We start from the raw sequence: 14,448 nt of genomic DNA on the forward strand, positions 1-14,448 counted from the left end.
TTAAATATATATTATGTCAAGTGTAATCTCTTTACACTTATTTTTTGTTTTTATTATTTCACCTTTGTTTAACCAGGTAGGCTAGTTGAGAACAAGTTCTCATTTACAACTGCAACCTGGCCAAGATAAAGCAAAGCAGAGTGACACAAACAGCACAGGGTTATACATGGAATAAACAAACGTACAGTCAATAACGCAATAGAAAAATCTATATACAGTGTGTGCACATGCAGTAAGATTAGGGAGGTAAGGCAATAAATAGGCCATAGTGGCGAAGTTACAATTTAGCATTAACACTGGAGTGATAGATGTGCAGAAGATGAACATGCAAGTAGAGATACTGGGGTGCAAAAGAGCAAAAAAATAAATAACAATATGGGGATGAGTTAGTTGGGTGGGCTATTTACAGATGGGCTTTGTACAGGTTCAATGATCGGCAAGCAGCTCTGACAGCTGACGCTTAAAGTTAGTGAGGGAGATACAAGACTCCAGATTCAGTGATTTTGGCAATTTGTTCCAGTCATTGGCAGCAGAGAACTGGAAGGAATGGTGGCCTAAGGAGGAGTTGGTTTTGGGGGTGACGAGAGAAATATACATTCTGGAGCGCGTGCTATGGGTGGGTGCTGCTATGGTGACCAGTGAGCTGAGACAAGGAGGGGCTTTACCTAGCAGACTTATAGATGACCTTGAGCCAGTGGGTTTGGCGACAAATATGAAGCGAGGGCCAGCCAACGAGAGAGCATACAGGTTGCAGTCATGGGTAGTATATGGGGCTTTGGTGACAAAACGGATGACACTGTGATAGACTACATCCAATTTTCTTTGAAGAGTGTTGGAGGCTATTTTGTAAATGACATCGCCGAAGTCAAGGATCGGTAGGATAGTCAGTTTTACGAGGGTATGTTTGGCAGCATGAGTGAAGGATGCTTTGTTTGTGAAACAGGGAGCCGATTCTAGATTTAATTTTGGATTGGAGATGCATAACGTGAGTCTGGAAGGAGAGTTTACAGTGTAAGCAGACACCACCTCAGTTCCTGCCATCCAGGACATCTATACCAGGCGGTGTCAGAGGAAGGCCCTTAAAATTGCCAAAGACTCCAGCCACCCTAGTAATCATGTCCTCTTTGCTACCGCACGGCAAGTGGTACTGGAGCGCCAAGTCTAGGTCCAAGAGGCTTCTAAACAGCTTCTACCCCCAAGCCATAAAACCCCTGAACATCTAATCAAATGGCTATACCCAGACTACATACATTGCCCCCCCCCCCCTCTTTTACGCAGCTGTACTCTCTGTTATGTTATAGGCATAGTCACTTTAATAACTCTACCTACATGTACATATTACCTCAATTAATCATAAGGTGAATGCACCAATTTGTAAGTCGCTCTGGATAAGAGCGTCTGCTAAATGACTTAAATGTAAATGTAAATGTAAATTAACCAGTGCCCAGCATATTGACTGTGTACCGGTACCCCCTGTATATAGCCTCCACATTGACTCTGTACCGGTACCCCCTGTATATAGTCTCCACATCGACTCTGTACCGGTACCCCCTGTATATAGCCTCCACATTGACTCTGTACCGGTACCCCCTGTATATAGCCTCACTATTCTTATTTTACTGCTGCCCTTTCATTATTTGTTACTTTTATTTATTTTTGGGGGGGTCTTTAAAAAAACTGCATTGTTGGTTAAGGGCTTGTACTTAAGCATTTCACTGTAAGGTCTGTTGTATTCGGCGCATGTGACAAATAAAATTGGATTTGATTTTTGATTTGATCATTTGAGTGTCACTCGGATTTCCGTTTACTACGTTACATCTACTCTATTGGACCAGCAGGGCACGTCTGAGAGAACAATGCAGTCTATCACTGGTCACAAGCAGCACCCCTCTCATCACATACCCACTCCTCATCCACTAGTCTACATTCACATCTCTTTTGGGCTGGGGGTGATGTCACCAGCTCAAGAGTACAGGAAAATGATATCACTCAACACTGTTTTTGAAATGTTAAGAGCTGCTGTAGATATGATGGGTAAGGACACTGTTTACCGTGACTGTACTGTTAGGAACCTTAGAGCCCATTGGTCCCCCTCTGTCTGGTGTACCCCAGTCTGCCACATTCACCACCATCCTCCCCCATTAACAGCTTAATCTGCTCTCCCTCCAACGGCAGATAGCTCATTAATGCCCAACCGGCCAGCACAGGGGGCCGCTGTCAGAGGGGGAGGGAGCTTATGCTTGAATTCCGCCAAAGCAATTTGAATATATAATGTGCCAACAAAGATATAATCACAAAATCCTACTCAGTGATTAAAGCATACTTTAATTGCACACACTTAAAAAAGCTAAACAGAAGGACTGATGTCGCCTATCCGTATTCATCGCTTCGATTTTGCATATGTTCAATTACAACACTCGCTGGCGTGCATATGTTCAATTACAACACTCGCTGGCGTGCATATGTTCAATTACAACACTCGCTGGCGTGCATATGTTCAATTACAACACTCGCTGGCTTGCATATGTTCAATTACAACACTCGCTGGCTTGCATATGTTCAATTACAACACTCGCTGGCTTGCATATGTTCAATTACAACACTCGCTGGCGTGCATATGTTCAATTACAACACTCGCTGGCGTGCATATGTTCAATTACAACACTCGCTGGCGTGCATATGTTCAATTACAACACTCGCTGGCTTGCATATGTTCAATTACAACACTCGCTGGCTTGCATATGTTCAATTACAACACTCGCTGGCTTGCATATGTTCAATTACAACACTCGCTGGCTTGCATATGTTTCTGTTTACTTAAGCTACATTCTGTATCAGAGTACTTGATTATTTTCTGATGAAGCGCCATAAAGAACTGTGCAGACAGAGGGAGAACAACTCCACGGCTGCCATAGCATCCCCCTTTCCTCATCTCGGCTCTTTCATGTCTACACAGAGACAACAGGCGTGGAGACATGGGGCTCCCTCGGGTTCACCAACTCCCCAACCTCCTCCCCCTCTCCAAACAAAGCCTTTTCAGTTGCCAGCCTGACCCAGTAACCTGGCTAGCAGCCTGGGGGTATAGTGTACCCTCTCTTAGGGTCTGTGTGAGCACACAGGCCAGCATTTGTGTACAGAGCAAAGTCACTTTGGTCAATGCAGGGATTAGAGCAGCTCCTTTTAGACAGGGCCGACCGATTGTGTAGTAAATGTGCAGTAGGCTAGCAAGCAGTGCTGGGGAGGGTGCTTTAGTGCCCCGGCTAATCTGGTTGGACACAGGCATCTTTCTTTACTGCTGCTTCACAGGAATGTCTTCTCCATTTCACTGCCAAGTGTTTCTGTAGGTGATGTACTAAGGTCTGACTACACTCAGCATCAAGGATAACATGACACATAGCTACAATTAAACAAACTTGGTTTGCAGTATTTATGCATTAGCATATTATCACATATTTTCCCCTATAGTCAGATAAAAATCACAAACATGGTCCTGGAATACTGTGAGAATACCATCTGTATGCTTCCAGTTTTCAGAATAACTGGCAGTACTGTAGTTGTGTAAATAAAGACTCTGTATAAACATTGCTGTAGCACGTCTGATTGAATCCAGTTCTAAATCGAACATGGAAAGCTAAAGCATAACAACCCTAAACTCACACATGCCACAAATGCAAAGGAGGTCACATTAAATACTGTTAGTCCCTTTGCAAGGCAGTCAAGCTATTATTGTATTTATAACAACAAATGTGAGAACAGCTCCATTCTACTGTATATCTCTGTAAGGCAACAATAACCACCAGCTGAAGAATAGAAGAATAGAAAAACATGTGCAATCTAATCAGGCAGGCCTTCAGGGTTTAGTCAGTGGATGCATGCAACTGGACTGCCCTCTTGTTTCAAGACATGTTTTTGAATCTCATAAGAAAATGCAGTGGAGGAACTGTTACGAATGTGCTGCCTGTACAGCAAATCAGAACTAATTCAAGCATTTCATTTCTGAAGCATTAGAAAGGAGGTGAAAACACATTCATCTCACCCCCTGGCTCCCCTTGAAGCAAATTGCTGGCTGATTTGGTAAGGATCCCTGGGGAGAGACAAAAAGAGGAAAGTGGTTATCATGTAATATAACAGACTCAAGCATTGAAGGTAAATACAATACGATTGAACCTAAAATACATCAGGTAAAATTAAATATTGAAATGAAATATTGTTATTTAATAATAAATATTACAAATCTGGTCAAGCTCTGCTAGTAGATATATTTGCTGCGATTACACTGAATAACAGCAATTTCTCTCACAGCAATAATGACTTATTCATCAAGATGAGAATGTATTAAAACAGTGCTACTTAGGTCAGTGGGGCAAATTATACCATTAGCTAACCATCACAATAATTATAGTTTCCCATCCCTTATTTGCCCCCAATGACCGAAGTACAACCTCTTAAATGTTAATTCAATAATAAAACAACCCAGAGATCAATGTTGCTTCACCAATAATCTGCACTGGAATGTCTCTGATTAATCAATCTAGAGCACAGAAAACTTGTTTCACTCAACCAGTTCTCATAGTACAACGCTGTCCTCCATGTACAACGCTGTCCTCCATATACAACGCTGTCCTCCATATACAACGCTGTCCTCCATGTACAACACGGTCCTCCATATACAACACGGTCCTCCATATACAACACGGTCCTCCATATACAACACGGTCCTCCAAATAAGCCTTTATGTAACTGTAACCACACTGCATGTTTCAGGTGTTCCTGAACAGTCAAGAATGATCAGAACCTGTATATGACTAGTATGTAACATAGGAGAGAACAAAAACTTATCTCTGAGGTACTCCTAGCGATGATACAGGGTCAAGAGATAAGAGCCATTATCTGAAAGGTACAGCTGCAGCCATGGTCAACAGGCCTGTTTATCTATTGTAGACGGTTTTGGGAGAGGTCATCCTTGCTGCTCTCTTTCCCTCTGGTCATTGCTCAATAGGCCTACAGCTCATGTTGTATTTTAAAGGGTAGGCTTATTAGGAATCCATTTGTTTTATGGGTCAGTTGCATGATGAACATTAGGGGCTCTTCATTTACTCATACAGAGTGAAACCCACAGAAACTGATAATGACCTGACTTAACAACCTTGTGAAGAAGCATGATGAACTAAATCCCCCACTGTAGTTATATGTATAGCTCATGTATTTGGTTAAGAACTTGACTTGTAAAAAAGCCTATTGAAAAGAGCGCAGACCCCTGTATATATATGCACTTTGTATCTCATTACATTCATGACACTTCAGCAGATGTGAGAGTTGCCATGCATTTTCACTGGGAAATGGAACCCATAGTTTAACACCAGCTGATGGACCAATGATCTCTGGAATTGGGCGGGCTTCTAAACGTTTAAAGGGCAAAACGATGCACAAGAGCACAGCAACAAAACTTCAAACAACAACGGACTCGGGGGTTGGGGTGAAATTGACAGGGCCCCATCCAACTGCTGTCCAGAGTTACAGCAATTGACTGTAGAGGGTCTCCAAGTTGTCCCTACTTTTCATAGTTACTACACAACTGCCTGTTGTAGGCTAAGTAAAATACTTAGTACTACTTAAGTAGTTTTTTGGGGGGGTATCTGTAAAGAAAATATGTACTTTTTACTCCATACATTTTCCCTGACACCCACAACTACTCATTATATTTCAAATGCTCAGGCAGGAGAGCAATAGGGTTCAATTCATACACTTATCAATATAACACATTGTCACCCTTACTGCCTCTGATCTGGCAGGCTCACTAAACACAAATGCTGCGTTGGTAAATTGTGTCTGAGTGTTGGAGTGTGCCCCTGGCTGTCTGTAAATTCAATCAAAATAAAGAAAAGTGTGCCATCTGGTTTGCTTAATAATATAAGGAATTTGATTGACAGCATTTACTTTTACTCAAGTATGACAATGTAGTACTTTTTCCACCACTGTACTTAAGTACATTTAAAACCAGATACTTTGACTTTTACTTGAGTAACTTCTACTAAGGTATCTTTACTTTTACTCAAGTATGACAGTTGAGTACTTTTTCTACCACTGACAACAGGCATCAAAGGAATTTTTAATCTCCAAAACAACACATAGGCTAGGCTACAGTTACTTAGAAATGCGTACTGCATATTATCCATGTCACATAGGCATACGGTTATTAGGCTACACATTTTTCAAACTGAGAAACTGCCACATTATCAGAAACCATAACAGCTTATGTAGGCTATTGTACTTTTAAAGTAACACGATTGGTGGATAGATTTACAATTTACAATGAATGTTGAGTTCCATTATTCGCAGATAGGTTAAAGCGCTGATGAGAGCATAAATATGGTCTTGCGCTATTTATTTTCAAATTCTAAGCATTATTTATTTGTGTTTCTAAATGACGAATAGATGTTTGGACTATTAAGTCACATAAAATATATTACTTCGAAACATCAATGTTCACAGAGGCCATGCACCACACGAATGAAAGTTAAAGCAATCGGAGGACATTTTCAAAGCAATTTAAAACAACCTCAAATTGTGTATTGGGTGCTGTGGCATAACTTCTATGGTCCCATATAATCAAACAACCATAGACTACTAAAACTGTAAACTATGACATCGATCAATAAACTATACATAGCCTAGTGTTCGCAGTGTACAACAAGCACAATAAACGATAGGCTACTAGGTCGCTGACACTTTCAGTACTTGATGGAACTTTTTACCCAGTGGTCTACCTGTTTTCATTGCGATTAGACTATAGTCGGAGTATCCAATTAAACAAACACCCAAGCAAGAGCAAATTAAATCGGATGGGACTTACCTTAAGATTTTGGTAGGCTTCAAGCGTTCGAATGGCGGTATCAGTTAGCTTGACGTGATACAGAGTTTTATTTTGAACGTTTTTGTTGATTTTTGCACAGGAGAGCCCATACCGATGCTCCTGTCTCAGCGCTGCCATGTCTACAACTGAGGTAAATTGGCGACATTCTCTGTGAAACGTCACTTGGACGGAGGCGGAGTTAACGTTGCATGCGTCGCCGCCGTGGTCACGTCACACACGCACACGCACACACACACACACACACACACACACACACACACACACACACACACACACACACACACACACACACACACACACACACACACACACACACACACACACACACACACACACACACCATGAACATGTCTTTGCATGTTTTTGTTTTGATATTATAATAGCAATGTCATACTGTAGGTTAATTTAGAAGAATAGGCTATCTTTTCTTCGTACTGAATGAGAAGAAAAAGGAGGAAAAGCTCTCTTGTAAAATTATACCCCCATCTAGAGAGCCTTTCTCTAATAGACTGAAAACAATTTGAGGTAGACCTATCACAGAACAAATGCTGACTCTATGTCACCAAAATCTTTTGGAAGATTGCTTGTGTGACACAAATGCTATGTTTTGGTATGCTTCTATTGTAAATAATAATGAATCATAATCATTGTTATTACTATATCTCATGTGATGATTATTATAATATCATCTCCCTATTGGGTAATAAAAAACAAATGTGTTTATAACCTAGGATCCAATATATTCTTACAGCCCTGAAGTCATAATAATCGCCACATTGAAAACCATGGAAATATGAAATCTAGAAAAAAATATTTAAAACACAATTTTATTCTGAACTAGATTAAAAATACAAAAATATACTCTGTTGAACTGGAGGGCCAATCCCGTGCTCGCAGACAGATGATGTGAAACGGACAGTGATGAAAAACGAGGGAATCTGGGTTAATTAAAGGCATAATCCCTAACAGTCCAGATGCTTGGGCCTTGGATTAATAAGGAGCTCTCTCACAGTCCCAAATGGAGTCTTTAATTGCATATGGCTGTCTGAGGTTCTCTATGACTATCTGAACCAGACTATATCAACACTTATCACAGCAAATATATAGTGTACAGTGCAGTATGCTGTCTATTGACAATAATGTAAGAGGAAATACTGAATTCTGACCCTAAAGATTATCACTGTGAATGCTCTTGTCGGTTGTAGCTACTATGTGGGACAATATACCTCAGGAGATTTAACAACCCAAATCCAAACTCTCAAGTGACGGTATTAAGGATTCATAGTGATGGTATTAAGGATTCATAGTGATGGTATCATAGAATGCAAGTGTGGCTCTTGCACAGGTGTATGTTAATCTCATGTTCAGGGTCCTTTCAGTGAATTGCTCTAAGATGTTTTGCAGTGCAACAGTGTTAAGGAGGTTGGGGCTAAACAGAGGGGGTCATAAACACATATATACTGTAGGTACTATTAAAAAGCTTTCCTCATGTTGAGCTTCCACACAAACTACCAAAATACATAGTATGCACACATTATTTTATCATTTTAATTTATTTGAATATAGCAAAAAGTAGATACTTGGCATTGGAATTGGCCTTCTTTAGTGCATTTAGTTTAACTCAGATAACAATTTCCCCATTGAGCGGTCAATTAAATCATTAACATTATTTTGAGATTTTCCATCCAGATAGTTTGCATATTTTTTAGATCAGTCCATACAGAATTGGTACAACAAGACATCCAGCTATACGTGTAAACCTGTCTATCTCTATACCCATTTCAGGTAAATAACCATATCAAGCTGGAGTCTTTTATCTCCCTCACTAACTTTAAGCATCAGCTGTCAGAGCAGCTTACCGACCATTGCACCTGTACACAGCCCATCTGTAAATAGCCCACCCAACTACCTCATCCCCATATTGTTATTTACATTTTGTTCCTTTGCACCCCAGTATCTCTACTTGCACGTTCATCTTCTGCACATCTATCACTCCAGTGTTTAATTGCTAAATTGTAATTATTTCGCCACTATGGCCTATTTATTGCCTTACCTCCCTAATCTTACTACATTTGCACACACTGTATATAGATTTTTCTATTGTGTTATTGCCTGTACATTTGTTTATCCCATGTGTAACTCTGTGTTGTTTGTGTCGCACTGCTTTGCTTTATCTTGGCCAGGTCGCAGTTGTATATGAGAACTTGTTCTCAACTAGCCGACCTGGTTAAGTAAATGTGAAATATATATACATATATATTTTTTTATTATTCACTGAATGGCTCATTTTACCTTCAGTCAAATTGGGAAAGTGGTCTTAAGTTTAGGCATGACAGTCTGAATATTTTTGTTTCACTTTTCCTATTGCGACATGACCAGAAACTGCAATGACACACACTCAAAAAAGCAGCTTTTAATAACTTTATACAATTACTGCAATCTCTCAGTAACTTTATCCGAATGAATAAAACAAAGATGTTTTATTATGTCGACACAGTGCCAGGGGATATCTAACAGACACTCCAAATAATGCACACAAACATTTGTCATTGTTTCAAAACAAAAGCTGTTTTCATTTAAATTGTGAGTGCGCTTTGAATTGAGGGCTGTGTATACTGATATTGGTTGAAGGCTGCCATGCCATCAGTTATTAAGATAATACACTCTAGTCACTAAAGGACCGAGCCCGGTCTTGTCTTGAAAGTGTTGTTTACTGGTTCCTCTTCCACAGAAGGTATGTGGCAACCCTAGAAAAACCTGTTATGTTTGTAGAAATATACTATCCCCAGATCCTATAGTAATATCTAGATTGTGCCACTCAAAATGTTCCTGTTTGATTGATTTTCCCTTCAAACGTATTAGACATTAAATCAGTGAAAGAAAGTGCGTACATTGTTGCTGATAAGTATATTAAGGGAAATCCACTCAACTCAATAAAACAAGCACCCATCGTCTCATACAGGTGATCAGGGCCATTCTAGGTCTCCCTCTTAACACTTATCTACTTAAAAAGGGAAAATAAGATATTGTGCCACATAGTAAAACAAAACTGAACCCAAGACGGCAGAGTCCCTGAGATCTTATTGGTGGAAAGCATTTATGGAAACGGCATGATGGAGCAGCACGATGAAGTCATTAAGAAGCTTACAGACTTTCAAGAAGATTAGATTTTACTCTTCTAATCCTACAGATTACAGCCGCGCAAGCCTGCTGACCGAATGTGCTTCATTTGTTGTACAATTTCTTTCCATTGATAATTTCTTGTTGCTCCTAACTCTCTGGAATATGTAGGCTAACAAGGAGTAGCAGGATTGATAGGAGGTTGAGGCGAGACTGTGTATAGCTCTAGTTGGTAAAACAAAGTTCTGGAAAACAATTGATGCAACCGGGATTTGGGGCTGGTTATGGATGTTTTTAAATGGGATTTAACAGGAATTTATGTGGATTTCGGTTTTCATAAAAACTACAGACCGTCGCTAATGGATGAAGGCACCTCTCAGCCGTAACTAGACCGAACGACTGCTTCCACACTACAGAATCAACCGACCAGGCAGGCATCGTGGGGATAGATAGGCTGGAGGAAGATCATCTCTCTTGGAGGCCTTTACAGATGGTGTCCATTGCTCCCTGTAGTGAGATGGAGACAGAGCCCTGCTCTGGAGAGCAAGAGAAGCGGGTTGTGGAGACCAATGAGCCAGAGTTGAAGAAGGCCTACACAGGTCCTGGTGACAAGGACAGTCAGAAAGAGAAGGAACTGTCCCATGGGCCTCAACAAGAAGATACGGAGCCCCATGGGGAGGGAGACCCCAGGATAGAATGCCAGGGTGGAGGTAATGCTGGCACGACATTAAACACTGTCCCTAAGAAGACAGAGACCCCCTGTGTGGAAGAGAGGAAGCTGAAGAAGACCCTCCGTTTTGTAAAAACAGTGAGGTTCTGCGAGACAGAGTCTGTGGAGGACAGGGAGAGCTCAGAGGAGAGTCTCTTCCCAGACCATGAGATGGTGCAGTGGATCTCCTCCAGCTTTGAGGAGCTGTTCCTGGCTGAAGACTGGGAGGACATCACAGGTATGTTACTCATTCAATAAAGTCATCATCATAAAACGTTTAAGCAATTATGTTGGAATATTGAAATGCTTTGTTGAAGCAATATTGCACTCATGGCAAACTTTGTTGTTCTATTGTAAACACATGTGTTTGTCAATTGTTGTGGCACTGCCTGTAATTTACATGCAAACAAATTCGACATAATTTTTTTTGAGTCATGTTTCTTCGTGGTCATGGCAATTTAATTAATGAAATTATGTTTAATTTAAACTGTATTACATGACATTATGCCCTTTCCTATTTTTATTTTTCTCCAAGTGCCTCTTTGATCAACAACAAGCAGATTAACCCTCTGCCACCTCTTTCACCCTCCTCCTTCTCTATGTCCTTCCCTTGATCCTTCCTTCTCCCAGATGACCGCCTGTTAAGGAAGAAGGTGCTGACGCCTGGCCCCCAGAAAGCTGAGCATCCAGCCTGGGGTCAGGAGGTCACAGTCAAAATGCAGGGAGTGCTGGAGGATCGGAGTGTGGTGGAGAAAGACCGTAAACTGGTGTTCGTCATCGGAGAGGGAGATGTCAACCAGGTGGGATCTAAAGACATTCTGATTGACAGGACAGGTTCCAACACACCTATCCTGCACCCTGTCACACACACAACTGCATTTGCTAAGCATAACACAGGGTTGGACTTATCCTTCAGAGAATGCACATGTGATATCTATAGGTCTCAGTGTAGCCATAACACAACAGAACTAGAAATTGTCCATTGGTATTCTATATTTCTATAGTGTTTCAATGTATGCGAGGTAAATTAATAACTCTTCATATGTGTGAAAATAAACCATTAACAGTGAGGGAGCTGTAGGTAACACAATGCTTTTTGACACACAGGCCCTGGAGGAGTGTGCTGTAGCCATGCAACAGGACGAGATCACATTACTGCTGGCAGATTCACAGTACACCTATGGACTTCTGGGAAGGTAAACACCGCTGGAAGTATCATGATCAACAGCACCACTTTAGGGTAAAGACACAATTACAACAATAATATATACAGTTCAAGTCCAGGTTTGGACACACCTACTCATTCAAAGGTTTTTCTTAATTATTTTATATTTTCTACATTGTAGAATAATAATGTAGACATCAAAACAATGAAATAACACATATAGAATCATGTAATAAGAAAATCAAAATATATTTTATATTTGAGATTCTTCAAAGTAGCCAGCCTTTGCCTTGATGACAGCTTTGCACACTCGTAGCATTCTCTCAACCAGCTTCATGAGGTAGTCACCTGGAATTCATTTCAATTAACAGCTGTGCTTTGTTAAAGGTTCATTTGTTCAATTTCTTTCCTTCTTAATGGTAAAAGACCAAGTCCATATTACGGCAAGAGCAGCTCAAATATATATATATTTAACTAGGCAAGACAGTTAAGAACAACTTCTTATTTACAATGTCTGCCTACCCCAGCCAAACCCAAATGACGCTGGGCTAATTGTGCGCTGCTCTATATGACTCCCAATCACAGACAGATGTGATAAAGCCTGGATTTGAACCAGGGACTGTGCAAAGGTCCCTGAATCCCTGGATCTGAACCAGGGACCTCTATGCACTGAATTGCAGTGCCTTAGACCACTGCGCCACGTGGGAGTCCAAATAAGCAAAGAGAAACGACAGTCCATCATTACTTTAAGACATGAAGGACAGTCAATCCGGAACATTTCAAGAACTTTGAAAGTCTCTTCAAAGTGCAGTCACAAAAATCATCAAGCTCTATGATGAAACTGGCTCTCATGAGGACCGCCACAGGAAAGGAAGACACAGAGTTACCTTCCACATCTCAACATCAACTGTTTTTTTTATTTATATATTTTTATTTTACCTTTATTTAACCAGGTAGGCTAGTTGAGAACACCTTTATTTAACCAGGTAGGCTAGTTGAGAACACCTTTATTTAACCAGGTAGGCTAGTTGAGAACAAGTTCTCATTTGCAACTGTGACCTGGCCAAGATAAAGTTGGAGGAGACTGAGGAGACTGAGTGAATCGAGCCTTCATGGTCGAATTGCTGCAAGGAAACCACTACTAAAGGACACCAATAACAAGAGACTTGCTTGAGCCAAAAAATACGAGCAATGGACATTAGACCAGTGGAAATCTGTCCTTTGGTCTGCGATTTTTGGTTCCAATCGCTGTGTCTTTGTTCAGACGCAGAGTATGTGAACGGATGATCTCTGCATGTCTGGTTCCCACCGTGAAGAATGGAGGAGGTGTGATGGTGTGGGGGCGCTTTGCTAATGACACTCTGTGATTTATTTAGAATTCAAGGCACACTTATTATGGCTAACACAGCATCCTGCAGCGATACATCATCCCATCTGGTTTGCGCTTAGTGGGACTATCATTTGTTGTAAAAACTCAAACATAGACTTGGCCATCCATCACCCCTCCTTTTAATAAGGAATGTAACATATATTATCACACTAAGGGGCAGTCCTAGTGTACCTGCTGATCAGAGGGCAGCCTGACTAATGAACCATTAACGGGAGCAGATGGCTTCCTCCACACACCCTTCACACTCGGCCAGAGTCCTCTACCCTCCCTCACGCTCTATGGGATGACACCACTAAAATTGCAGCCAATGGCTTGGGTTTACAACCCCCGCCCCATTAATAAGCCATTGCATGTATAGAACGTAACACATTGACACCTGTGGAGCCGAAACAAACTCATATCATACTTCACATCCAATTTTTACTTCAACATTGTAACCTGATCATTCTTTTTCAAATTACCGCTTGAGTTGTAAGAGAAAACTAACTGAACGAAATGGCATAAATTCAGTTATTTGCTGGCAAATGTCATGCTACCTTCATAAAAAGTGTAAAATAACTTTGTTCATCCACAGCCATATAACTGCGTGTTTCTAACAGGTAAACAAATGAGGATAAAGCTAATGAACAGTGTGCCACGCAACATGTGTAATCTCCCACATAGATTACCCAATCAACAGGTTGTTTAGGATCTTCCTCTTGATATTTACATACAACTGAATGTAGCTAATTGAGACGAGACAAACAATTTGTGGACAAAGCAGTATAAAGATAAAACAGCTGTCCTATATGTAAAGATTTGTTGTTTGCACTCTACTTTCTAGAATATAGCCATTTCTGAGGATCCATGGGCAAGGGTTCCCTTAGACTGTGTCATGCCTCTGTGTGGTTTTGTATTTCTTGCCAGAGCCTGATGCAGTGTAAAGCGTGCATTGCAAGTCTTCCGCTCTGTTACGTGTGGTACTATGCTATGTGTGAGGTCTTGTTTGTATTGAGTTTGTGGAGCTCTAGAGGTCCAGAGTAGTTGATCAATTCTATTTTAGAAAAATAAGGGTGAGAGGAGGGTGATCCTCTGAGGTGAATCTCTCCCTCTGTCCCTGAGGTGAGTCCCTTGGTCTGTCTGTTTCTGAGGTGAATCTCTCCCTCTGTCCCTGATGGGAGTCCCCTGGTATGTCTGTCTGTCCCTGAGGT

General features: G+C 41.0%; 2 protein-coding genes across 2 annotated transcripts in view; one reads left to right on the plus strand and one right to left on the minus strand.

Moving 5' to 3' along the window:
• The window catches only part of LOC124036348 (RNA polymerase II elongation factor ELL2), a 44,406-nt gene extending 37,415 nt beyond the window's left edge, over positions 1-6,991 (minus strand). Inside the window, exons 1-2 of the mRNA XM_046350818.1 lie at positions 6,854-6,991; positions 4,037-4,084 (exon numbers count right to left, since the gene is read on the minus strand). Of these exons, the coding sequence (XP_046206774.1) occupies positions 4,037-4,084; positions 6,854-6,991 (186 nt within the window). The remainder of the gene's footprint in view (positions 1-4,036; positions 4,085-6,853) is intronic.
• A 3,085-nt stretch (positions 6,992-10,076) lies between these two features.
• The window catches only part of LOC124005219 (peptidyl-prolyl cis-trans isomerase FKBP8-like), a 56,870-nt gene continuing 52,498 nt past the window's right edge, over positions 10,077-14,448 (plus strand). The window contains exons 1-3 of the mRNA XM_046314298.1: positions 10,077-10,941; positions 11,334-11,503; positions 11,811-11,899. Of these exons, the coding sequence (XP_046170254.1) occupies positions 10,485-10,941; positions 11,334-11,503; positions 11,811-11,899 (716 nt within the window). The 5' untranslated portion in view covers positions 10,077-10,484. The remainder of the gene's footprint in view (positions 10,942-11,333; positions 11,504-11,810; positions 11,900-14,448) is intronic.

Source organism: Oncorhynchus gorbuscha, linkage group LG01, assembly GCF_021184085.1.
Source record: "Oncorhynchus gorbuscha isolate QuinsamMale2020 ecotype Even-year linkage group LG01, OgorEven_v1.0, whole genome shotgun sequence".
NCBI classification, from domain to species: domain Eukaryota; kingdom Metazoa; phylum Chordata; class Actinopteri; order Salmoniformes; family Salmonidae; genus Oncorhynchus; species Oncorhynchus gorbuscha.